Source organism: Crocuta crocuta, unplaced genomic scaffold (genome assembly GCF_008692635.1).
Source record: "Crocuta crocuta isolate KB4526 unplaced genomic scaffold, BGI_CrCroc_1.0 scaffold267, whole genome shotgun sequence".
NCBI lineage: Eukaryota > Metazoa > Chordata > Mammalia > Carnivora > Hyaenidae > Crocuta > Crocuta crocuta.
Window position 1 is genome coordinate 72,080 of NW_027531899.1, and position 24,842 is coordinate 96,921.

The 24,842-nt window shown below is 56.6% G+C and overlaps 2 protein-coding genes and 1 pseudogene across 2 annotated transcripts in view; 2 read left to right on the forward strand and 1 right to left on the reverse strand.

The window, feature by feature from the left end:
- Positions 1 to 16,069, reverse strand: part of BCKDHA (branched chain keto acid dehydrogenase E1 subunit alpha) — an 18,682-nt gene extending 2,613 nt beyond the window's left edge. The window contains 5 exon segments of the mRNA XM_077773609.1: positions 1,119 to 1,280; positions 3,714 to 3,822; positions 7,482 to 7,568; positions 7,672 to 7,857; positions 15,932 to 16,069. Coding sequence (XP_077629735.1) covers positions 1,119 to 1,280; positions 3,714 to 3,822; positions 7,482 to 7,568; positions 7,672 to 7,857; positions 15,932 to 16,036 — 649 coding nt within the window. The 5' untranslated portion in view covers positions 16,037 to 16,069.
- Positions 13,911 to 13,997, forward strand: LOC144239768 (U2 spliceosomal RNA; annotated as a pseudogene).
- A 402-nt stretch (positions 16,070 to 16,471) lies between the features above and the next one.
- On the forward strand, positions 16,472 to 24,417 carry EXOSC5 (exosome component 5). The gene is made up of 6 exons (XM_077773657.1): positions 16,472 to 16,682; positions 20,405 to 20,518; positions 20,958 to 21,079; positions 22,297 to 22,437; positions 23,521 to 23,610; positions 24,208 to 24,417. Exons 1-6 carry the CDS (start codon positions 16,535 to 16,537, stop codon positions 24,298 to 24,300), a joined length of 708 nt encoding a protein of 235 aa, XP_077629783.1. The 5' UTR covers positions 16,472 to 16,534; the 3' UTR covers positions 24,301 to 24,417.
- The last annotated feature ends 425 nt before the right edge of the window (positions 24,418 to 24,842 follow it).

A 24,842-nucleotide genomic window follows, 5' to 3' on the forward strand; every position in this document is an offset into this window, starting at 1 on the left:
AAGCTGTGCTCCAGGCACTTGCCTCAAGACCCACGTGACTCTCTCCCCCCACCCCCAACAGTTGGTGTTGAAATGTGGCCTCTGATGCAACCCAGGCCTTCCTCCCTCACACCTACTCCCTCTGGCTTTACTTGTCCCTGCGGGACTCCTCACCCCTGCTAGACCTCTCGTGCTACTCCTTCACGCTTACTGTTCGTTCCCTGTCCCCTTTCATTGCCGTGCTGTCAGCCCAGCGGGACTGAGATTTTTCCCTGGCTCGCTGTGTTAGAGGGTTGCCCACGTAGCAGGGACTCCCTACGTTAAGCCGCAGCGGCTTAACGGTCGCTCGTATGGAAGGTAAGGGCAGGCCCCAGACTTACAGAAACCCTACCCACCTGCAGGGAAGGTGCCAAGCCCCCTGCCCACTTCCTACCCCTGAGGCACAAACAGCTCCTCACTCCCAGAGCACCAGGAGCTAACGCATCTGATGGGCCTTCCAAGCAGCCCCCTGCTAAGCCCACGGACACACCGATGCATGTATCTCGGCCACCGCAAAGCAGAGAGAGCCACAGCCCAGCCTGGCCCTTGACCAGACAGAGGGCAGGGAGTGAGGCCGGGTGCCGTGGTCTCGGTGCCGTGTGGTTGCAGGCCTGGCCCGAGGGGTCTGCTTCTCCAGTGGTCACCTTTGTTAAAAGCAACTGGGACGGCTCTAGGCAGCGCGGGCTCCGGGGTAACCTTCAGGAGTCAGGTTCCGAGGACTGAGGCAGAGCGGAGTCGGGGTCACGGCCCCAGCTCTGGAGCCACAGATCCACACGCGGAATCCCTGCCCTTCCCACTACCTGCTGGGTGACCCTCTGTTAGGAAGTTGGTATCCACTCGGTCACACACTGTGGTTTGTCGCTGAGCGGGAAATGGGATGGGCACAAGTTTGGGGAATCAAAGCGCGGCCATGCCAGCTCAAGCCTGCCACACCAGGGCCTCCGCTCAACACAACCAGATGGGAGTATCTGGAAAGTCTGCGGCCCAGACCAGCGCTCTAACCCCGGCACCAACCGGGAGGCGGCCTGGAAGGGCTGCAGGGGGGCCGGGGCCTGCACCAGGTACGACGCTGGTCTGTGTGGCCCGGACCAAGTCCTCACCCTGCGGGATCTGCGTGGCCAGTGGAGAAGAGATGGTGACGAAGTGGCGCTCCTTGCAGCCGTAGTGCACGGGCATCTGGCGCCCCTTGCCCGGGTCGCTCACGTTGCCGTAGCACTGGGCCATGAACAGCTCCAGAGGGTAGTCCCGGTACATGAGCACGCCTGGCGGGGAGGAGGCCGTGTGAGCCTGCGGGCGGGCTGGGGGCAGATGGCCCTCCCTGCCCGGGGCTCTGGCCCCCTGTAAGGACAGTCAGGGAACTGGAACCGAGCAGGGGAGGCAGATTCGGATGCTTACAGGGACAGGCAGGTGAGCAGAGACCAGAAAGCACAGGCCTGTCCCCAAAGGGAGGCCGCTGTTCTGACCATCTGACTACTCTCAGGGAAGCCAGATGGCCCAGCTCTTCATAAGAAGGCCAAATCTGGCTTGCTTTTATTTATTTATTTTCTTTAAGGAGAAACTACCTGACTTTTATGTTTCAACTAATGAAATTACTTCAGAAATTATTATATGAACCACTTAATACTATGGGCTACCAGGTCACAACTTTTGAACTAAAGAGATGATTTTCAAACCCATTTACGGCCATAAAATCCTTTCTTCCAACAAAACCTCACCACGGAACTGCTTTGGGTGAAGGGGGCCTTGCCTGCTAGCTCAGAGGACACAAGGGGTGGAGATGGTCCCGGGTGGAATGATCGTCACGCCCACAGCTGAGGGGCAGCCCTGGGGATGGAATTCTTCCATGGAAGCACCCAGAACCTGAGCATTAACAGAGTAGAGCTGGTGCAGGCATTTCCAAATCTTTTTCTTTACCACAGAACCCGTTCTGGTACTGGGGACCACTTTCCATTGGAAGTCACGTTTTGTGCAGGGTTCAGCACACCTTTCCCAAATAACTGCAACGTGAATATAATATTTTGTGCCAAGTGCCTTTATTCGGAGCACTTTTCAGACATTAACTTGATCGATCCTCACAACAACCCTCTGAGGGAAGTGGGATTATTCTCCCCACTTACAGATGAGGAAACTGAGGTAGGCACAGCTCCCATAACCGGGGGGCTGGAGGGCTGATATAACACACGACTCACACTTCAGCACGGAGCCTAAGGAAGGGCGCTGGGGAGTCTGTCTGTTTATCTGCTAACAGGGAGCCACGCGAGGGGTGAGTGTTGCCTGGACAACAGGCTCTCAAGTTACCCCCAAACTGAGAGCTGGAGTGAGGGTGTTCGGTGAGACTTCAGCCTTCACCTTCTGACACACAACACAAATTCACACCCAGTGTGGCCACGCGTGAAAAAGATCAGAGCGGAGGTGCTCCGCTGAAGCAGGAAAAGGGGGCTTCCTCACAGCACGGTCCACGATCCACAGTCCACCCCGGAGAACCCGGGGTCAGAGGCAGGAGCTGGCTGGAGGCGGGGATGGTGCAAATACAGATTCCTGGGCCCAGGGCTCAGGTGGTGCTGCCTCGCACCAGGAAACCCCAGGTCCAGGGGCAGCTACTGCTCTAGATGGACATGTGCCTCCTCTAAGCTCCTTGTTACGAGCGTCCCTTCCCCACGGTCAGCACACCACACACATCCTGGGTTTGTACCCAACAGCCCTGCGTGGGTAGCACGACGGGGGAAATGCCGGGCAGCAGGGGTCAGGGCGGACTCTGGGAGACCCTGCTCCCCTCCCTAGGAGGCAAGTGGCCTGGGCACTGAGACTGAGCCTCTCGGGAGGGCACAGACAGGAAACACAGCCACCAGAGGTTCCTTCCTCCAGTGGGTCAGGGCAGGCGAGCCGAGGTAAAGCCTCTACTGCTTCCCGCTCGTGGACAGCACCTTGGCCTTTAAGACCTCGGTGAGTGTTAGCTAGCGCTCTGAGCGACCTTGTTCTCCCACTTGTAGGTAGGGACTGAGCCAGGCGAGTGGCTGCCTCATCAGGACTGGGTGCAGGTCTCTGTGACTCCTCCCCCACCAGGCATGCACCCCCTGCCGCAGCCCAGACGCGGGGCCTTCTGCGGGGCCTCAACCTGTGAGGATGCTTCACACCTCATCTCTCCGACCCTTCCGTCCTGTCACTCACTGCCAGGCCCGACCATCAGCTCTGCTCCCTGAACAACACGGCGCCTGGAGAGGCTTAGAGAGTCCCATGCTGTGGACAGGGGTCCCTGTGCGTGCCCCCCTGCAGCCCGGTTGCCCCCCTGCACGCGGCCTGGATCCTTCAGTGCAGCGGTCGCAGTACCGTCATGAACTCTGTGGTGGAGACCAGTAAACGGAGGCTCCCAGAAGGGAAGCGACTTGCCCCAAATCTGAGAGCTGGTAACCAGCAGAGCATGGAGCGGTCGGGAGCACGGGCTCTTCACTACCACACTGCTGGCCCCTGGACGGGGAAGCCCACCCCACAGACTCCTGCGCCTGGCTTGGCTCGCTCCTGCCCGGAAAGCTCTTCCTCCAGCTCCTGAGCCCTCCCCGGCACGTGCTGCTGCCGGAAGAGCGCGCAGCGGGGCGGAGGTGGGCCTCGCCTTCCCACTGGGAGGCACCGGGCCCGACTCGCCTCCATGGGGACCAGAGGCTCGGGGCTCCAGCATCTGCTCTGCAGGGCAGACATACCTGCCTCCCGGTACTGGCCGAACACCAGGTCCATGCTGTCCAGCGCTGCTGCGCTCCCCACGTGTGTCCCCTCCTCGCCATAGTTGGTCATGTAGAAGGAGATCCGGCCCTGGGGGTGCAGGAGGGCCCGGGGGCCCAGGCTCAGTTATGCTGGGCAATGACAGGGAACCATCCAGATAACTGACCAACCTCTGGAGACTCCGTTAATCACCACACACTTCCTGGGCCATGACAGGCCAGAGTTCCCGCCTTCCTGGAGGAACTGCAAGACTGGCTGAAGCCAGAGCGACAGGACCATGCGATAGGAGGCCGGGGTGGGTGTCTGGCCCACCACAGAGGGGCCTCAGGTGAGGTCTGGGCCGAGCAAAGGTGAGGGTGAATGCAGGTTTCCAGGCAGAGGGAACAGTAAAGGCCGTGAGGCCAGAATGGCTGGGACAGAAAGTGGGAGGGGTGGGGACAGACCAGCGGGGAGAGGCAGTGCCCCGGACCATAGTGAATGACCCGCATCCTGGACTTTACCCTGAGAACCACACACACAGTTCTTCTCAGGGGAGAACATTTTAGAAAGGTCTCCCGGGCTGCCACGTGGGAAATGGGTGGTGGAGACAGGATGGAGTGCGGCCAGCCGGGCCAAAGCGGGTGGTAGCCCGGGAGGGGCAGGGGTCAGGCAGAGGAGCAGCTGGGCGAGCCTTAAGAAGCAGAGTCAGAGTGCCAGGGAGCAGCAGACCCTGCAGGCTGGCCACACCGGTGCCCTAGCCAGCTCCTTTCTCCAGGGGCCCCCAATCCTGTAGCCTGGAAAAGCCAAACATTCAGGTTCCCAATCTCCCCTACAGCCAGAGGTGACCACGGGATACAGATCTAGCCAGAGACTTAAACAGAAGTCTGCTTTTGCTTTCTTAACAAAAGAGATCATCTTCTTGCCTTGCACACGGCCGTGAGGCCAGACCTGTGACAGCCGTCTTGAGAAAATGAGGCAGCAAGTGACGGATGAAAGCCAACTTGCCCATGATGGGGGAGCAGAAAGGTAGGAAGTTGGGATTCCCGACACGGTGCTGAGCAGCAGAATGGATTTCTAGGGTAAATAAGCCAGGAGAAAGCGATGGCGAAGGGGAGAAAGAGGAACGATGAGATGCAGGTCTCTGGTTTGGGCAAGTAGGTGGGTGGCAGCACCCACCACTGAGAAACGGCCTGAGGCAGGAAGAAGCCGAGGTCATGCCTGGACAGGTTGAATTCGGTGTGGGACATCCCAGGCAAGAAGCCGAGTAGATCTGGGGCCACGAGGTAGGGTCTGGCTGGAGATCTGGGGCACCCCTGGCACACAGCCAGAACCGAGCTCCCCAGGATCACGTGTAAAGTGCCAGAGCTCAGGCCGGGACCCAAGGGACGCCCACCGCCCAGTCCTCCTGCGTTCTGCAGGCCCGGCTTCCTGGCGTGGTGGGAGAATAGATGAAGAGTGCTTTCTTCTAAGTGAGGAGCCAATGAAAAGTTAATGGACCTCCCAGAGCCAAGTGCTGAAGGCCTGGGAGGGCTGTCGAGGGTGGTGTGGGGAGGAGCCTGCACGCCCTTCCATCCTGGGAAATAGGGCCTGGCCAGTGGCAGAGGTCGCTGGTCGCCTACCCAGCATCTTATCCCTCTTCCTGTTTGCTAACCGAGATCTCAATCCACAGCCAGCAACTGTCCAGGTGAAGAGAGTGCACCGCGGTCTCCTTGCAACTGACAGAGACCTACGCAGTGTCAGATGCTGCTGGGTGGGGCTGCCTGCAAAGTCCTAGAAAGATGAGTGTGGGAAGACAGCCGGGGTATGCCATGTCTGACCTGACACCTTCCCTCCACTTCCTGCCTAGAACGAGGTGGGACGGAGGGAGCTCCAATGGCTATTTGGATCATGAAGGGCCCTCGAGGCTAGAAGCCAAAGCTGGGTGGCCAGTGACATCACGGTGCCACCATACCAGCCCCAGATGGCGTGTTTTCAGGCTTCTTTTATGTAAGATTAAAAAAAAAAAAACCCTCCCAATCTGTTTAAGCTACTGCATTTTTGTTAGGACTGGGGTGGGAGGGGCTTGGGGAGGGCAGGTACTTACAGCCAAATGAAGCCTAGCTAACACAAGTTGATCCTACTGAGGCCTTCCCTGTGGTAACCAACGGACAAGGGGCTTTATGTGCTGGGCCTCACAGAATTCCTACCCCAAACTTCCTATCTCCTCTTCTTAATATACTGAAGAAACTGAGGCAAAGACAAGAAAAATCGCTTGCCCAAAGTCACAGCTATGCTTGGACCCACATCCAGTGGATTCCAAAGCCCCTGTTTACGCAGCCCGCGCAGGGATGAAGGGGCCAGGCACACTGAGGCGGGGGAGGGGTGGCCTGGCCTGGTGGTAAGGCTGTGGAGAGGGGAGCAAAGAGACGAGGCCACAGCGGAACAGGAAGGGCCAGACCTGACCCTGTGGGCTGTGGGAGCCCAGGGAAGCTTCTGGGCAAGTTTCAGGGCAGAGGTACTTACTACTTTACCTTGGAGAACCTGTACACAGTGCCCTGCGAGCAGGAGAGTCTGCTCTGTCCTGTCCTGGGGACCAGTGGGCCTTAGGCTTTAGTCCTCAGGGGGCTGGCCTGGCGGTTGACACAAAAGCAGGCTCTCAAGCCCACCCCTATGCCTGACCCAGCAGGTAGAGTAGGCACCCAAGGGCCCACCACCCACCATTCTTCTCCCTCTTTCCAACAAGAACCCCAGGGCCTTGGGAAGGACAGATTCCACTGCTCTCCTCACTTGGTTCCTGGGATGGGCGCGTGGTCCTCCTGGCTGGGGACTGGATCAAGGCGGGGTCTGTGACCAAACCCGGACAGTGAGCATTAGCCCTGGACTTTTGCTGGAATGTGATGGGGCAGACACTCTCTCTCCGCTGCTAAGCAGAAAGGATAATCATCGTGAGGCTGACAAGGTTACGATAAACAGCTAATAGTTACTGAGTGCTGGCAGAATGCCAGTTTCACTCTTCAGGCCGTCACATGTGCCACCGTCAATGTTTAAGCCAACCCCATGAAATAAGTACAGACAAGAAAACTGAAGACCTGAGAGATGAAAAAACTTTCCCAGGGCCACGGAGCCACAAAGTGACAGAATGAAGGCTTCAGCTGCACAGTCCTGCTCCAGAGCCCATACCCTGATCGTCTCTCTGCCACCTCTCCTTGAGCCTAGACCTTCCAGAAACGGCTGCTGCCTGAGAATGAAGGAAGCCAAGGTGAAAGAGAGTAGAAAAGATACTCGGAGAGAGAAGTGGGTCTGATAACATCGAGACCCCTGGATCCAGCGATGCCTGAAACAGGACCTTCTGGACTTGAAATGATTTGAGTCAACAAACTGCCTCTTTGTTAACGCTGCTTTGACTGGATCTTCCCGCTGCCACGAATGCTGCCGAGGCTCACGGCACATGTGACACAGGCACGCCAGGAAGCACAGAGGTCACCCTGTTTCTGAGGGCCGTGAGCTCCTAAGGGGAAGGCCCGTCGGGCACTCTCTTGGCCCGGCCACGTCACCAGCCAGGTGCGCAGGAGGCATTTTTAGGATCTGGTCCATCCTTCCGCCCAGGGGCAGCACCCTTCCCCCACTCTCCCTCCGGAACTCCAAGAGAACCACAATAACTTTAAGGACCCTAAGACAAAGGATCTCCTCTCCACCCTCTCCTCCTTGGGAGTTACCTTCTGGCCCAAACACACAGGCAGGGCGACCTCAGGTAATTCCACGCCCCCCCGGCCCAGACTGTCTCCACGCACCTGCCGCTGGGACTCGTAGAGGATGCGGTCCATGGTGTTGAGCAGAGTCATGCTCTTGTAGAACTTGAGCACCGTCTCCTGGGGCAGCTGCGGGTGGAGGCACAGAGAGATGTGGGGCAGGTGGGACCAGAGAGGAAGACAAGGGGCCTGGGCGTGGAAGGCACAGGGCGGGAAGGAGGGGGCCTCTCACGTGGGGATCCTCGCTGGGGTTGATGATCTGGCCCTGCCGGTCCATGACGCGGTAGACGGGGATCCCAGAGATGACATTGGGCTGGATGAATTCGAGCTTGTCCACAAACTCCGCCGAGGCCCCCGGGAACTGGGGCTTGTCATCCGGGGACAGGAAGTGCTGCTGCTGCTCCTGTCTCTGGGGGTGCTGGGGACAGAGGGTGAGGGCGGGGAGACCCATGTCAGGAGCAGCAGAGGCTCTCCTGGCTCCACCGCATGGAGGCGGGCAGTATGGCCGAGCAGTCAAGTCACCGGGGCCCCAGAGGATCCTGGGGCCTGATGCACAGGGTATGGATCCCAGCTCTGCCACTTTCTTGGTGTATGACCTTGGGCAAGTTACTAGAACTTTTTTATATCTCAGTTCCTCATCTATAAAACTGGGGTGAAAATATCTAACCCACAAGGTAGCTATAAAGACTAAATGGCTCAATAAAGGAGCCAGCAGAGCAAGAACTGGCAGCTGGACATCAGAGGCCCACACTCTTCACCCTGGCATTCAAGGCCTCCCTAGTCTGGCCAGATACTCTCTTTCTCAATCTCCCACCACCATCACAGGCACACCCTCTCCCAGGACCCTCGAGTCAGCCAGATGGGCTCTTTGCCGACCCTTTACAAGTAGGGCAGCCACCCAGAGTAAGTCTGTGAGTTCTGAAGTATCAGCCTGCCTGGGTTCAAAGCACAGGAAAGTGACTTCCCTTTTGCAAGTCTCTCCTTTCTCATCTGTAAAAGAGAGGCCACCTCCCAGAAATGTTGTGAGGTTTAGGTGAGATCACGCACATGAAACAGTACTTATACTCGTAAGGCGTACAGCACTCAGATAAGTATGGATTATCACTTCCACCACCACGTGGCTGCACTCAGCTCTTTACTAGAATGTTCCCCCCACCATCTTCCATGCTTCAATGGCCTCTCCACTCCAGTCCTAATCCTTGCCCTCCAGGCCCAGACTGACTCATTCTACAAATATTTGAGAACCTGCTTTGTTCCAAGCCCTGTGCTGGGTCTGGGGGGTCCTCAGAGAAGTCAGACATCTGTCACTGCTGCCCAGCAGGGAAGACACTGCTGAACAAGTAGGGCTGAGGCTGAGCTGTATTCGCCCAGGAGAAGCCTTGAGTGCGGCAGAGTGGGAAGGAGTGAGGCTTCTCTGAGGAAGCAGCATGAGAGCAAGACGGCTGGACGACAGCTAGGAGTCGGGGAAAGCGCACCAGAGGCTGGGGGCATGGAGCACGCCACAGACAGACACGAGGGACAGCATGTCACTTGCATGTCGCTTGTGGCGTGTCATCTGTGGAATCTGGAAGGAGTTCAGAGTGGCTGGAGGGGCCCCATGGGGGGCAGCCCACCTCCTCAGCTGGCTGGGAAAGCCCTGGGAAAGGCCATGGGAAGCCTACAGTCACTGCAGGGTGAGAGCCCACCCCATTTCTCAGCCCTGGAGCTGGGCAGCTGCGAACTGGCCTCTGGTCTTGACACCGCAGCTCCTCCCGTTTATCAAGCACCTGCTGGCTGCCAGCTGAGCTCTGTTCCCACCATCTCACCAGCCTTCAGTGCATGTCCGAGGCAGAGACCCTCTACCGTGGCCTTTGAGGAATGAGGAAGCGGAGACACTGAGGGAGGTAAAATCACCTGCACCGGAGCTAAAAGTGGGTAAGTCAGGGCTGGGCTTCCACCCCAGGTCGGATGGGCATTCACACCCCTAAGCCAGGCTCCTAACCCAACGGCCACGGCCACCCCGGTTTCCCCCCCACAGCTCACTTCCCGTGGCTGCCAGCGATTGTGGCTTCACCTCCAAGAGCCAGACAAGAATGACCCAGGTTGCCACGCGCTGGATCTCACATGTGTGCACCCAAGTGTGTCCCCCACTCCTCCTCCCCTAACTGCGGAGAAGCAGCCGAGGATCCGGCGGGGGGAGCGTGAGCACCGGAGCGTTTATCTGCATTTGTGGTTGTGAGGAAATCAAGGAAATTACACTCTCAACGGCAGGGCAGGCCGGGGCCTGACAAGAGCGCGGCAGACTTTCCCTCCGCTCGCAGGGAGGCAGCCGAAGCTTGCGGCCGGGCCTCCCCCTGCTGAGCACCCACGGCTGGCCCTCTCACCTCTCCGTCCACCCAGAGTATCAACTGTCTGCCTCCCACACAAATCGCACACTCCCAAAGGGCGGGGAGCGTGTCTGGGTTGGTCCACACAGCAGGCGCTCAACAGGCCTTTACTGAAGGGACGGATGAATGAGCGGTTAAGTTCACGAGCTCTGGACCGACTCAGGTGCCAGTATCTCGGCTCGCCGAGCGGCTCTCTGCAAAACACGCTGTCCCTGCGAAGTCCCCCCTCGGTAAGAAGGCTGCACTGGGCTGTTGTGAGAAGTTCCTGTGACGAGACACACCAAGGGCTCAGCACAGGCATGGGACACGTGACGAGCTTGGTAGACAGGAACACACCCCAACTCTGACAGGCAGGAAACGGGGGACAGAAAGTGGCTGGCAGTTTGGGAAGAGGACAGGGAGCTGAGGCGAAGGACGGGCAGCACGGCGGTCGGGAACGTAGCAGCAGACAGACCACGGAACCGGAGGGCTTCAGGTGAGGGGCCCACAGCGGGCAGAGGACGGGGTTACAGGCTGAGAATGGACTGCGCTGTCAGGACAGGACTCTGCCCGCCTCCAGAAGCTGGAGGGCTGCCACCAGGGCGCCCCGGAACCCCCCGCTCTGGACTCGGGCCTCGCGGGGCGAGGGGCCCCAGGAGACGCTGGAGTACCTACCCTGGGGTGACTGCACAGACTGGGTGAGAGGGCAGCCCAGAGGAAGGGGTGGGGTGGGGAGCGGTGTTAAAATGCCTGAGGAAGGATGAGACTCCACCCACTTTTTCCTCAGATTTTGGCCTGGCGTGGGGGTGGGTTTGTGCTGGTGGCCGGTAACTGACAATGGCAGACGCTCCCAGGGCCTTGCTGCCACATCCCCTCCCGCCACCCTGGAAACAGAGCGGCCCAGCTCTGGATGGTCCGGCCTGCCCTGCGGGTAGTGGGGGGCAGCCACTCCCTCTGGCACCAAGGCTGAGGTTAAGACTCCCAGCAGAGCTGACTGCTGCCTCCCGGCTGTGTAACTAAAGCTCCCTGAGCCTGTTTCCTCCTCCATAAACAGCAGGATGAGTAACTACTTCAAGGGTCATCGGGAGGGTTAAAAGAGTTGATGTGTGCAGCGTTCACACAACGAGCCTGGCACACAACAAACACTCCGCAATCACGAGCAGCTAACAAGCGTATTTGACCATTGTTATTGCCCAGCAGGTAGCTATCAAATAGTCCACCACTGGGGCCTGTACAGGCTGGAGATGAGGGAGATGGGTGACAATCGGGGGGGCAGGACCGCCAGGTGGTTCATCATGGCAGGTAGCATGACGGCCTCTCTCCCTTTCCAGCAGCTGTCACCTCATCTCCCTGAGCCTGCGTCCCCTTGTGGAAATGACAAGAATTACTACCACAGGTCTGGGGTGAGGTGGGTACAGAGCACCCGCTATGGCTCTAGTGGGGGGGGGGGCTTTTGCTACCAGCACCAGAGGGCACATGAGGAAAAGCTTTCTGGAGAAGGGGAGTTACACCAAGGCCTGCTGGACTAGCAGGGGTGAGGCAGGCAGAGGCTGGGGGAGGACGGCGTCAGTCCCCGGGAAGTAGCAAGGCTGAGGCAGGAGGGGAGAGCCTGGCAGTGTGGGACCCTGGGGACCAGTAAGCCCACAGCGCGTTAATAACAGTAACTCAGTAATAACAGCAGCTAAGTGGGTACCGCACAAAGCCCTTCCTCGTGCCTCCGTGCTCCCTGCACCCGGCGAGGCAGGCGCTGCCGCCTCACCTCTGTAAACAGAGGGGGCCCGGAGGCTCAGAGGGGTTAAGTGTCTCCTCTAAGGGCAGGGAGACCGTGAGTGGTGATGAGCGTGCGAAGCCCGCCAGCCTGCCTACTGCTGCCTGAGGAGGCTGGAGAGACAGGTGGGGTGGAGCCGTGGAAGGTTTTGTGGGTGGTGCCAGTTAACCGAGCCCTGTCTCGAAGAAGACAGCCAGGGGCCCCCAAGCCCAGGGGCTTCAGCAGCACCACGCCGCCCGAGGCACTGCAGGTGGAGGGCCCTGAGGCAGGGCATCCTTTCCTGACCGTACCAGATTTACTGTCCCTGGAGAAAACGTACAGCCCCCATTTCTTGAGACCTTGCTGAGTGCTTGGAAATGTGGTAACTGCTTCCTAGGAACCATCTCCTTTCACCTTCCCATCTCTCTGAGGGAAGCACTACTGCTGCCCCATTTTACAGATGGACACTGGTGCTGGGGCCAGGAGAGCTTCTCCGAGAAAGACATCTAAGGACCATATTCCTACAAAGGCCTCCAGGTGGAAGGAGCTCATCCAAAGGAGGGAAAAAGGGCCAGGGGAGGGAAGGGCACGGCGAGGGGGGGTGGGAGGCTGAGGCTGGCACTTCCACATCAGTGTCTCCCCAGCCCCAAGGGCCCCACGCAGAAGCTGGGGACGTGTGCCAACACTAGGCGGAGCAGGGGGCTGCAAGACTTAAACGGAAGCCCGACTGCTTCTCCTGGCAGCCTGGTACCATGAAGAGAAACGGGGCTTTAGAGTCCTGAACCCCAAGAACAGACCTCACCCCTCTGAGCCACAGTTTCCCCACTCATGTTAGGAGAAAACTACCAGTACCTTGCCGTGTGGCTGTATTACATATAATAATGGTGTGAGTTGGTAGTGTAAATCGTGAAACGCTTCCTGAAAAAAAAAAACAAAAAAAAACCCAAACAGTATGGAGACTCCTCGAAAAATTAAAAATAGAACTACCCTACGACCAGCAACTGCACTACTAGGTATTCATCCAAGGGATACAGGTGTGCTGTTTCAAAGGGGCACGTGCACCCCAATGTTTATAGCAGAGCTATCGGCAATAGCCACAGTATGGAAAGAGCCCAAATTGACGGATGAATGGATCAAGAAGATGTGGTGTATATATACAGTGGAGTATTACTCGGCCATCAAAAAGAATGAAATCTTACCATCTGCAACTACATGGATGGAACTAGAGGGTATTATGCTAAGCGAAATTAGTCAGAGAAAGACAAATATCATATGATTTCACTCATGAGGATTTTAAGATACAAAAGATGAACATAAGGGAAGGGAAGCAAAAATAATATAAAAACAGGGAGGGGGACGAAACATAAGAGGCTCTTAAATATAGAGAAGAAACAGAAGGTTGCTGGAGGGGTTGTGGGAGGGGGGAGGGGCTAAATGGGTGAGGGGCATTAAGGAATCTACTCCTGAAATCACTGTTGCACTAGATGCTAACTAGCTTGGATGTAAATTAAAAAAATAAATAAATAAAGCATAAGTCCAGAAAAAAAAGAATCCAGCGGAGAAGCTCTAGACACCAGCCAAGAGGGACGCAAACCCATACGATTAGTAATGACCATCTCCATTCATGCCCCAACACACATTGGGCACCACCACTTGGAGATACTGCGCAGGGCACCAGAGCACTGGCATCCCCAAAAGGCTGTCCCCTGGACAGTGGGGTCAGAGAGACAACATCCCTGATCATTCCCACAGACTGAGTTCTAGGTGCTCCCTGGCTGCCAGGATTAGGGACTCCAGCTCCGCTCCGAGAGGTGAAGTGACTTGGGCAGGGTCCCACTTGCTTTCTGGGGTGGCGGCTGAGAGACCAAGTCAGGACTCCCTGACAGTTAAGTCGCCTTTCTCCTCTTTTCCCTGAGCATGAAAACATCTGCTGTCAGCTGCGGGGGGGAAATAGGGGGGAATCAGGCAGACACCTCCTGAACCACAGGGTGTTCGGTCAAGAACACGGTGAAAGCAGAGGCAAGCAGGCAGCGATGCAGTCAGGCAGCCCCAGCCTTTCTTTGGACCCAGGCTGCCCCCGCGTCCCATCCACCCACTACAACACAGCCTCTCAACTTTCCCCCTAAGCACTCTCCCTGGGATCCTGATCCGCAAACACTGCGCCACCCGAGATGGCAGCCACCAGCCACTTGTGGCTATTCGGACTGGTGGAAATTAAATGAAACCTTCAGTTCCTGAGCCACACTAATCCCATTCTGAGTGCTTGGCAGGCAGCTGTGTGTAGTCAGTGGCTGCTGTACTGGACAGCACATACCTAGGACACCGTCATCATCACAAAATGTTCTAGTGGACACCTCCGGATCTAAAATGTTTTTAACTATCGCTTCTCGGCCTTTTGGCTAAGATCAAGTGTAGTATCTGTTCTTATCAGTTTAAAATGTTTTTAACTAAACCTTCCTACTCCTTCCCTCCACTCAGAAAAGGCTCATTATTATTCTTAGGAGGGGGAAAAAGCAAGTGGGAGAAATAAAAGTGGAGGAGAAGAAATAAGGACTCTAAAAGCATCCGACTCTTGGTTTCGGCTCACGTCACAATCGCACGGTTTGTGGGCTTGAGCCCCGCATCAGGCTCCACACTGACAGTATGGGAGCCCGTTTGGGATTCTCTCTCCCTCTCTGCCCCTCACCTGCTCCCGTTCTCTTTCTCAAAATAAAAATAAACAAACTTAAAAAAAAAAAAAAAAGATGTCCACTGATNTATGCTTTCTTTCCTACCCAAACTTGCCCCCCTCCCCCCCAAAAAATAAACAAACAAAAAAAAAAAAAAAAAAGATATTCTCTGATAGACTCACTGCAAAAAAATCTCCCCCCTCCTATCACACTCACACAAAATAAAGGAGGGGAGTCTACAGAGAAAGGCAGCAGGGAGACTGAGCCTGGAAGGAAGAAGATTTAATAAGCCATAAATGACCTTTCCCTAACTTTCTGCCGCAGTTTTCCCCACTGCCCGCCCCACCTCCCAGCCAATGGACTATCTGGACTGAGATCAGTCCTGCAGATCTGACTGCTCAGGAAAAAAAAAAAAAAGAGCCACAAAGAACAGGCCAAAGGCAGGAGGCTGCCCCACCCCCTGCCTGCTCCAGCAGCGCTTCCACAATTACCTGCTTCAACTTCTCCCAATCTATGTCCCCTCCCCTCACTCCCGACCCAACCTCTTCACCTTCCTCCGGTTCCTCCTACCTGCGGGGTCTTACCACAGATTTTACCCTCCTTTCCTAAAAGATTAGGGATCAGCAGGTCAGACACAACCTCACAAGACCTTGACAGACTTCCCTCCAAGGGCCCTCACCACTCCAAGGTCCCCTCCTTGCTCCTTCCGATCATCTCCAATGTCAGTTTCTTTCCCTTCCCTCCACCCTCACTTTCCACAGCGACCAACACCCCTATTGCCCTTACCAAATACCAGGTCCAGGTCTTAGCACTTGCCACATTTGTTTTTTACTACAACCCTAGGAGGTGGTCACTGTTAGCATTTTAGAAAGAGGGAAATGCGTCTCCCTGGAGAGAGCCAGAGGAGCAGTCCTTTGCCCACACAGCTGGAAAGCCAGGATTAGGGATTAGTTCATGGCTCTTCCCCAGCCCAATGTCTCTCTCCCTCTAAACGGGCTTCCAGCTAGATCTCTGCTGTGTGAACTTACTGTTAGCAGCATCAACCCAAAGAGATTCTAACTCTTTTGGTAAGAATTGAGGCATTTCTCAAGTGCGACTCAGAAACGTTGGCAAGGTGGTGCCCAGTCTGGACCTCTCTCTCTTGTGAATCCAATAAAATTTTATTGATCGTCTCGTCTCCTGTGTTGAGTAACCAACATAGGCAAGGTTCCTGTTCTGGCATTCGATCAGGGACACAGGATCAAAAGGATCTGTTACGCAATTCATTGTAAAACCAGAACAGTAGTAAAGGAACAGAGAAATGCGGGATACCATAAAAGCCCGCGCTGGGGTACCTGATCTCTTTTCTCCTTTAGGAAAGGAGAGAGGGGAGTCCTTACCGAGAAGAAGGTCTCTCCCCCTGGGCAGTTTCGCTCTCCAATGCCTGCGAGGAAATCTCTGGCCTTCCTCCCGAGCCCCTCCAAGCGACCTCCCATGGGGATGGGTGGCAACTAATGAGGAACCCCCTCCCTCTCTCCGAGTTGTCTCCCTCCCTCAGGGCCCACAGTGGAGCTGCCTCGCTTCTCCTCTCCCGAGGAAGTTCTTCCCGAGGGTCCTCTCCGAGTAGCTTCTAGCCCTTTTCCATTCTGTGACAGCCCTTCCTTCACTCCCGGCACAGACCCCACACCCTTCAATCCCCGTTAACATCCCTACTCTCCCTTGGGGAAAGCTCCCAGTGTACCGGGGACTCACATATCTAGCCAGCCCCCGAGCACCAAACCGCCGCAGGAGCAGGTGGCCAGCCCGGCCCAAGCCTCGACCTGAGCCCCAGAGCTTCGCCGCCGCCGCCACCGCCATCTTCGCTAACGACTCCTCAGTGATCCGCCCCTCGCCTCCGCTAGACTGAGGGCTGCCCCTTTATGAGCCTGATTCAAAGGTTAGCCCCATCCTCCCAAGAAGCCACAAGCTACTAGTTCTTCGGCCTCTTGGACACGGGTATGAGTGGACAAAACAATCTAGCTTGATAAAAGTACTCTCATCACCTCATCTAAGTTGTTTCTGTAACAGGCAAAGAAGAGGGCAACCCGACCAAAGCCTCAGGGCTTTAGGGCCCGGGGACCTCGGGTAGGACGAGCCCAGGCCAAGGCCCGCCCTCTCTTCGCTAATCTCCAATGGAATTCCAAGATTTGGCAGGCGGGAGTGGGAGGGGCCAGATTGTTAGTAAACGCGGAGACACGTGCGGGCGCTGGTCCTGGCGCCCAGGATCGGCGCGTGCGCACTGAAAACGCAGCTTGTACGCACGCGCGCGCCATTGCGCGGAAGTGAGGGCCCCAATAGCACGTGGGCTCTGGGGCGATGGAGGGGGCTCTGCGGGCTAACGCCAAGATGAGCACTGAGTCTGGAGTAGAGTCCAGTCCTCGGGGCCCCGGCTGCAGCCTCCGGCACTTTGCCTGTGAACAGAACTTGTTGTCCCGCCCGGACGGCTCTGCCTCTTTCTTGCAAGGTAAGAACTTAACCTAGGTAAATACTGCTCTGGCCACGTTCGCCACGTTGTATTTGTTTTAGGAGGTTAACAGTGTGCAATGCGAAGGAGTGCCACTCCCCCTCACCCCAGCTGNAATAAACTCTCTCTCCCTACTAGAAGGGAGACGACATCGCCACTCTGGTAAATACTCAGATGAGAGAGGAGCAGACTTCCTCCTAAGACCAAATACTCCAGAATAGAGAAAAGCTCCTCACCAAAGGAAATATCTCCCTTGACTAGATTCGTCTCCCACCTCCACCCCACACACGCTGGGTCCCTACATCCCAGGCTGAGGCAAACCAGCCCATATGCATGAATACTGGCAGATGACCACTACCAGCTTAATTGCTGCTTGGACCGTGGCATGTCTTTTACGGGAGTATTTTTCAGATTGAGAGTGATGCCCCCGTCCTCCCCACCACTGGGGTAAATATCTCTTTGGGACACGCGTCTCCATGGGAGTAAATATCACCAGGTTTGGGGCAAGTCTTACCTATTAGGTAAATATCCCTTTCCCCTATCCAAATGCATCTCAAACTGGACTCTACTCCCTTACCCAGGTAAATATTCCTCTGGAGATAGGCCTAAAGATCATCCCTGTAATTGCTTCAGTCTCTTCACTAGGAAGGAGCGTTAACTCCTACCTAGGTACAAAACCTCTCTTAATTCATCCCTTTATTGAACACATGTATTTGTGCTAAGTACTGTTCTAGGCACTGGGAATACATTGATAAAAAGTATTTTTACCTAACGGTTTACATTCTAGTAAGGGACACAGGCAGAAGATAACTAAGGAAATTACTATGGAGAAAAATACAGAGAAGGGGAATAGGGTGTGCCAGTGAGGGTTTTAGTCTTAAATAGGATGGTTGGGAAAGGCCTTGATGAGATGGTGACATGTGAATAAGGACCTAAAGGTAAGGGAGCAAACCCTGAAGATACCAGGAGGAAAAGCATACCAACGGTGGGGAACAGCAGAGTGCAAAGACCCTGAGCCAAGGACTTGCCTGGTGTGTTTGAGGAACAGTCAGGACACAGTGTGGCTGGAGCAGAGAGGAGGCTGGACACGGGTAAGGGGGACTGCGTGTCACTTGAGCCCTAGCGAATGACCTGGGGGCCGTTGCTCCCAAGTTTTGCTCAGAGGAGTGACACGATCTGAATATATATTTTTTAACAGACTCTCTCTGGCTGCAGTGTTGATTCTAGAGGTACAGGGGAGAGGGGGCGATGGTGGTGGCTCAGACCAGAGTGGAAGGAGTGGGAGTGGTGAGTGCCTGGTAGACATCACAGGGACGATATGGACTGGGCAGAAGCACATACAAGTCTGGAATTCAGAAGAGAGACACAATCCGAACATATGATTAGGAACTCTCTGGCTATAGATGGTATTTCAAGCTACTGATTGGGTGGAATCAAGAAAATAAGTTTAGCTGGAAAAGAGAACAGGTCGCTGGACTAAACCCCATCTCTTCTAACTTGTGGGGAGCCAAAAAAAAAAAAAGACACTTAGAAGAGGGGCGCCTGGGGGGCTCAGTTAGTTAAGCATCCGACTTCGGCTCGGCTCATAATCTCACGGTTCGAGAGTTCGAGCCCTACATCGGGCTCTGTGCTGGGCTCCGAGCTGTTGGATTCTGTGTCTCCCTCTCTCTCTGCCCCTCCTCCACTCACACTCTGTCTCTCAAAAATGAATAAACGTTAAAAATTAAAAAACAAACAAACAAACGCCGAGAGAAGAGCAGCTAGTAAGGGAGAAGGAAAACCAAGAGAGGGCCGGACCTGGGACCCAGAGAAGTGTTTGAGATGTAAGAGCCCACGAGCTGCATCTGTCCTCCCAGACCTGTGGGGGGGGACCGATCTGGACTTAGGTCACTGTCAAGAACTGTTCCGGTGGAGTGGAGGGGTCAAGGAGGAGAAGCAAAAGAGAGCACAAGTAGAGACAGGTCTTTGGGAGCTTTGCTTGGAAGGGGAGCAGATAAAGGGGGCAGGAGTTGAAGGTAGATGTGGATCCAGAGAAGACAGAATTGCTCCAGAGACTTGGCTGGAGCCATGTCCGTGAGCGGGAGGGACTCCCAGGCAGTGAGAAAGAAGACTGCAGTGTGGCTCTTGTTCTGGGTGGATGAGTTTCCCTTGGAGGGCAGATTTTCCTGGGGCCTAGAGAATTCCTCAGTTACGCAGAACCCCCTCTCCCCAACCCAGGAAACCTGCCCTGACCCTGGGGGGCCTTCCCAGGCCCCCCTCAGACTTAGCTCTTTTGCTAAAGTCACACGCCTCCAGAAATGTCGAGGAAGGTAGCCCCTTCCATGTTCTAAAACTCCCAAACCCCAGGACCTCTCACGGACCCTGAAAAGTGTGTCCCACCCACTTCAAGCCTCAGACTCTCTGGTGAGGTTGTTAAAAATGCAGAGGCCCGGAATCCACCACACCTGCTGAGGCTGGCTCTGAGGCTCCCGGCGCCTGCGCTGCACCCCGGCTGTTGAATAGGATCTCTGGGGGAGGCGCCTGGGCGGCAGTACCTTTTTTAGGCCAGCGATTCCGGTGTGCAGCCAGGGTTGAGGACCTCTGCTCTGTTCCTGAGTGGTTCTTTTTAACTGGAATAGAGTACGGGCTGGCTGAGTCAGTGGAGCACGCAACTCTTGATCTCAAGGTCTTGAGTTCGAGCCACATGTGGGGTCTGGAGATTCCTTAAAATAAACTGTTAAGGGGCGCCTGGGTGGCTCAGTCATTTAAGCATCCAACTGTTGGTTTCAGCCTGAGCAATGACCTCACGGTTCCTGACATCGAGCCCTGTGTCCAGCCTCTGCAGTCACAGCACGGAGCCTGCTTGGGATTCTTTCTGTCTCTCTCTCTCTCTCTCTCTCTCTCTCTCTCTCTCTCTCTAGTAAAATAAAATTAACTGGAATAGAGTAGAAAACATCAGAATGTATCAAAGCAGTGACAGCAAGAGTTGTTCTGTGAGGCCATTGTTCCGTTTACACACACATACGTTTGCATGCAGTTGGAGTCACGCTCGTTGGGAGTCACGCTCTACAATATATTTTTGTTACCGGGAGCTATGGTGAGGAAAGTTTGGAAGCCACCGGTGTAGTCTAGTCTCTTCATTTTGCAGATGGTGAAACTGAGGCCCAGAGAAGTGAGCACAGCCAGCCGACATTGCAGGACTAGAAGCCAGGCTTGTATTTCCTGGATCTTAACCTCCCCGCCCCTGTTCATACCCCCTCGGGACCACTCCCGGGTACTCATCCCTCTCTCAGGGGTCCGGACTTCTGCAGAGTTTGGGACGCGAGCCTTAGGGAAGAGAGCCGCGTTGGGGGAGGCTCTGGAAGGTGCTGAGAAGGCAGCTGCTGTACGAAGGAGGAAGGTCAGCTCTCCGGAAGAACTTCCCATTAAAGTTAGTAACAGCGAACGTCTGTGGCACACCCCGCATGTGCCAGGCAGTGTCGGAGCCGGGGATTACGTCGTTTAATCCTCACAACTCGGGGAGGGCGGCGCCGTTACCCTCCTGGTTCACAGGTGGGGAAGCACAGGCAGAGGACTGAGCAAAGCAAACGCTGGAAAAATCAGCACCAGCACTTGGTGGGCTGGACTGGGGGTGGTGTGGGGAACCCTGGCCATCCGGCTCGGCGCCCCACACTCCAGCGTTGCGCACTAGGCCCCCGGAGGAAGGCAGGACATGGGTGAGGCCTCCTGTGCTGTCTCCGCAGGGGACACATCAGTACTGGCGGGCGTGTACGGGCCAGCCGAGGTGAAGATCAGCAAAGAGATCTTCAACAAGGCCACCCTGGAGGTGATTCTGAGGCCGAAGATCGGGCTGCCTGGTAACTGGACCCAGTGGAATCAATACCTTCTTCCTCACTGCTGTCCCCAGTATCCCCTCTCCCCTCCCCTCTGCCTCCACTTTAGTCCTCTTCCCTGGCTCCCATCTCCCCTTCTTTCTACCAACCTGTTTTTCTACCCATTTACTCCCTGCCGCCCCCACTCCTGGGGCTGGGTTCACTGGGAGGGAGCACCGGGGTTTTCTTCCCCGAGGAGGCTCTGTTGCTGGATGCCAGAGCGGGCAGGGAGGAAGTGGGTATGGGTCAGGCCCTGCCTCCTTCCCAGTGGGACCCTCTGTCATCCCTGCAGGGTCCTGCACCAACCCTGGTGGAGATGGCAGGCCCTTCCCGGAGGGCTTGGGTGGGGCATATGGAAGAAGGTGAGCCACATGGAAGGGAAGAGCCTGACCACCCCACCCCACCCCACCCCTGATTTCCTCAGGCGTCGCCGAGAAGAGCCGGGAGCGGCTGATCAGGAACACGTGTGAAGCAGTGGTTTTGGGAGCGCTGCACCCCCGAACCTCCATTACTGTGGTGCTGCAGGTCATCAGTGATGCTGGCTCTGTATCCTTCCCCCCAGGCTGCCTCCTCCAGGAAGTCCTCCAGAATCTCCCCGATTGCCTCCCTTGCTGATGCCCACGTGCATGCCCTCTGTTTTCCAGAGGCCTCCCAGTGCTTGACAGGCACCCACTTGTTGAAGAAGAATAGCAAACACAGCTTGAGTAGTTACCACGTGTCAGGCACCATTCTGAATGCCTTACACGTATTAACTCACTCAGTATTCTCAGCACAGGAAATAGGTGCCACTATAACCCCCATGTTCCAAATGGGGAAACTAAGGCCTGACGAGGTCAGCTCTTACCTAGTAATTGGCAGAGCCAGGATTTGAGCCCAAGCCATGTGCTCCTAGAGCCCAGGGGCCCTGGCAGATGGTATTCTTATGTCCCCATGTTTCATGTGAGGAAACAGGCTCAGAGAGGGGAAGTCGCTTACCCAAGGTCACACAGCTGGAAGGCAGCAGAGGCAGAACTCAAGCCCAGGCCTGACTGCCTACAAAGAACGCCTGTGCCATCAACCTCCACTCTGACCTTGAGCAGTGCCAGGGGAGTCCTGAGCAGGCAGAGCAACTGGGTCAGCAGCTCAGCCTAGAAGCTCCCTGGGGTTGGGGCTGAAGGAGTTGCCAGCCCTATTTCAGATGGGGAAACAAGCCCAGAGGGGAAGTCATGGAGGGGCAGAGCTGGGGCTAACTGATCTTAAAGCTGGACCCTTCCTCACTGTGTGGGGCTGGGGACGGAGACTAGAGGAGGCTTGAGGCAGGGCTGGCCGTTTGACTCCAGGCCCGGGCATGTCTCCCTTCTCCCTCTGTCACCTCGACAGTCTGTCCCCTGGTGGTGGCTGCCTCTAGATCCCCAGGCTCTGGGCCTGGCCCTGCCACTGCCTCCCCACGTGACTGTGGAAGGTGTCTCCCCTCCTTGCCCTCAGTTTCCCTGAAGGCACTTGGCTTCACTACAGCTCTGTTGAGTATCATTCCAACCCCCGATTGAGTCTGAGAGAGTAAGTCACTTGCTCAAGGTCATGCAGCTTGAGGTGGCACAGATGGGCCTGGAGCCCAGGGCTACCTGATCCCAGAACCACTCAGAACCACTGAGCCTTCAGTACTGCCTTCCTGTGATGAGTCCGTGCTGCCGGCCACAGTGCTGGCGGGTAAATGGAGCGTGGGCACACTCCGCTGGCCGTCCCCACAGTGGAAATGCTTCTTAACCTCTGCCCCTGGCACTCAGCTTCTGGCCTGTTGCCTGAATGCTGCCTGCATGGCGTTGGTGGACGCAGGGGTGCCCATGCGCGCCCTCTTCTGTGGGGTCACCTGTGCTCTGGACTCTGAGGGGACCCTCGTGCTGGACCCCACGGCCAAGCAGGAGAAGGTAGGTATGAAGACTGGGGTAATGTGAGTCTGTGAGCAGACGCTCCTCCAGGCTTCGCTTCCCCGACACACTTGGCTACTAATGCATCAGTCCCAGTTGGCGAGGTCTGGTCTGCAGACTGCCAGGTGCTAGGACACCAGCCGAGACCCGTATTGACCTTCAGCGCCAGACTCCGAGCAGCGGTCCAGCTAGAGCCAGGGTCTCAGACCCCCCGAAGGATTCCCTTGTTTTGGCTTCCTAGCCCCTGCTGTCCTCTGCGTATACTGGTTCCATTCGGTTCCATTCTCTGTTGCCTGAGGAGGCTGTGACCAGCCCCTGAAAGTCCATGCTTTCTTCGCTGGCTCCGATTCACACTGCCCAGGGCTCAGGGTATTCCGAGTCATCCGCCCAATACTGTGAGGGTCGCATCGTGTCAGGAAAGCAGAAGCCACTTGGGGTCGTATCAGGGAACTTCCTGCAGGAAACTGGCCAGGACAGTGTTGGGAGAGGCGAGGGAGCACACAGGAAGGAGGGCGACGCCCAGGGGCTAGAAGCCTGTGGGGAGACACTGTCACGTTTGGTTCTGGATGCACACAGGGCACCCTGGCAGCCCGTGTCCCCGGAGCCCGCCTGGCCTCCACGGCTACTGTGGGGACTGCCAAGCCACGCTTCTGTCAGAGTGAGGACAGGGTGCAGCTCTCCCTCCTTCAGCCTCCCCCCAGACTACCGGGGGCACCTGACGGGCAGGGGAGTCTGGGAAATAGTGTGTCGGCTTCCAGCCCTCGTGGCCCAGAGCTGGAGAGGGAGGCAGGGAGCCAAGAGGTACTGGTGACGATTGGTGGCCACATGGCTGCCCCTACAGATGGAGTCCTGTGCTTAGAAGCCCCCTGTTGGAACCACATGGGTAGAATCGGGGCATGGGAAGTGCTTCTACAGAAGAAAGGGCCAAGAGCATTGCCCAGGGAAGCAGGGTTGGTGTGTAGACAAAACAGCTACACTTGATCCACTTGGGGAATGCCGGCTGTGGGGAGGGCAGGTGCCCTTTTGGGGACCAGCTGAGACTGCCTGAGGGGAGAGTCCAGGTGTCCTATCCCTCGCCCCTAGGAGGCCCGGGCCGTCCTGACCTTTGCCCTCGACAGTGTGGAACGGAAGCTGCTGATGTCCACCACCAAGGGGCTCTATTCGGATGCTGAGGTACCAGGGTGGAGATGGGGTGAAGGCCAGATCCTTCCTTGCGTCCCTTTTGTATGTAGAAGGAGTTTACAAACCTCATAGGCCCAGAACCCCTTGTGGGGATTTTAAAGGACGCACCAGGAATGAGCGGAAAAGAGAAGAGAGCCCGGGTTGAGATGGGGAGGCGAGGCATTGAAAGCCCTTCACCTTCCTGCTCAGAGCCGTGCACTCCCAGAGCCCAGCCAACCTGGGCCTCCCGTGAACCCAGGAACGTGCGGCAGTTGATTTGGGGTCCCAGATTCCAGAGCTTTCGACATGACCTGGCATCAGAGGGCCTGTGGCTCAGAAATCCTAGAGCTTCGGGCTGAGGCCACGATCAGGATGCCTGGTGCCCCGGTCCACAGCCCCGGAGCCCGCGCCTCGTCTTTCCCTCTGTTCCTCTCTAAGAGAGCACCCATGACCTGGGGAAGAGAGAAGGGCCCTTGAAACACGCCCCGTCGCCACCGGCCTCACTGCCGGGGGGCGGCAAGAGGTCTGGGGTCTCTGGGAATCTGATGGGGTCGGGGCCAGGCCGCGGGAGCGGGGCGCCCCGGCACCAACAGGTCTCTCCGCCTCCAGCTCCAGCAGTGCCTGGCCGCGGCCCAGGCCGCCTCGCAACGCGTCTTCCGCTTCTACCGGGAATCGCTGCAGAGGCGTTACTCCAAGAGCTGAGGCAAGCTGGGGCAGGGCGCCCTCCCGCCGCCGCCTCCGTGGAAAATAAACCAGCAGCCAGGCCTCGCCTCTCCATCCCTGTGTGCCCGGAGGAGCTTGCGGGCCTGGGGGCGCAGACTCCTGNGCAAGCCCCACCCACCCCGCCAGTCCGACAGATACCCATGGGGTGTCCGCCCTGTGCGGGTCCTGCTAGGTACCAGAGACCCAGCAGTGAACGGCCCCCCCCAGGTTCGAGGAGCAGTGGGGTGATAGGCCAAGCAGTTGGTATTTGTCAGATGGTGGTAAATGCTGTGTAAAAAGCAAAAAGCAGGGAGGCCAGATTTAATGCAGCAGTCAGGGACGTCGCAGGGGAGCCCAGGAGGAGGCCTGGGGAAGAGGGAGGACCGGATTAGGGGTGGCTCTGGTGTGCAGGGCAAGTAGGGACGGGGGAGGGAGGAGATGGGTCAGGGAGGGAGCAGGCACAGCGGGAGGGCCTTGCGGGTCTTGGCATCCCTGCCTTAACAAGAAGGAACAAGCTCAAGAAGGCAGTTAGCTGTAGATGT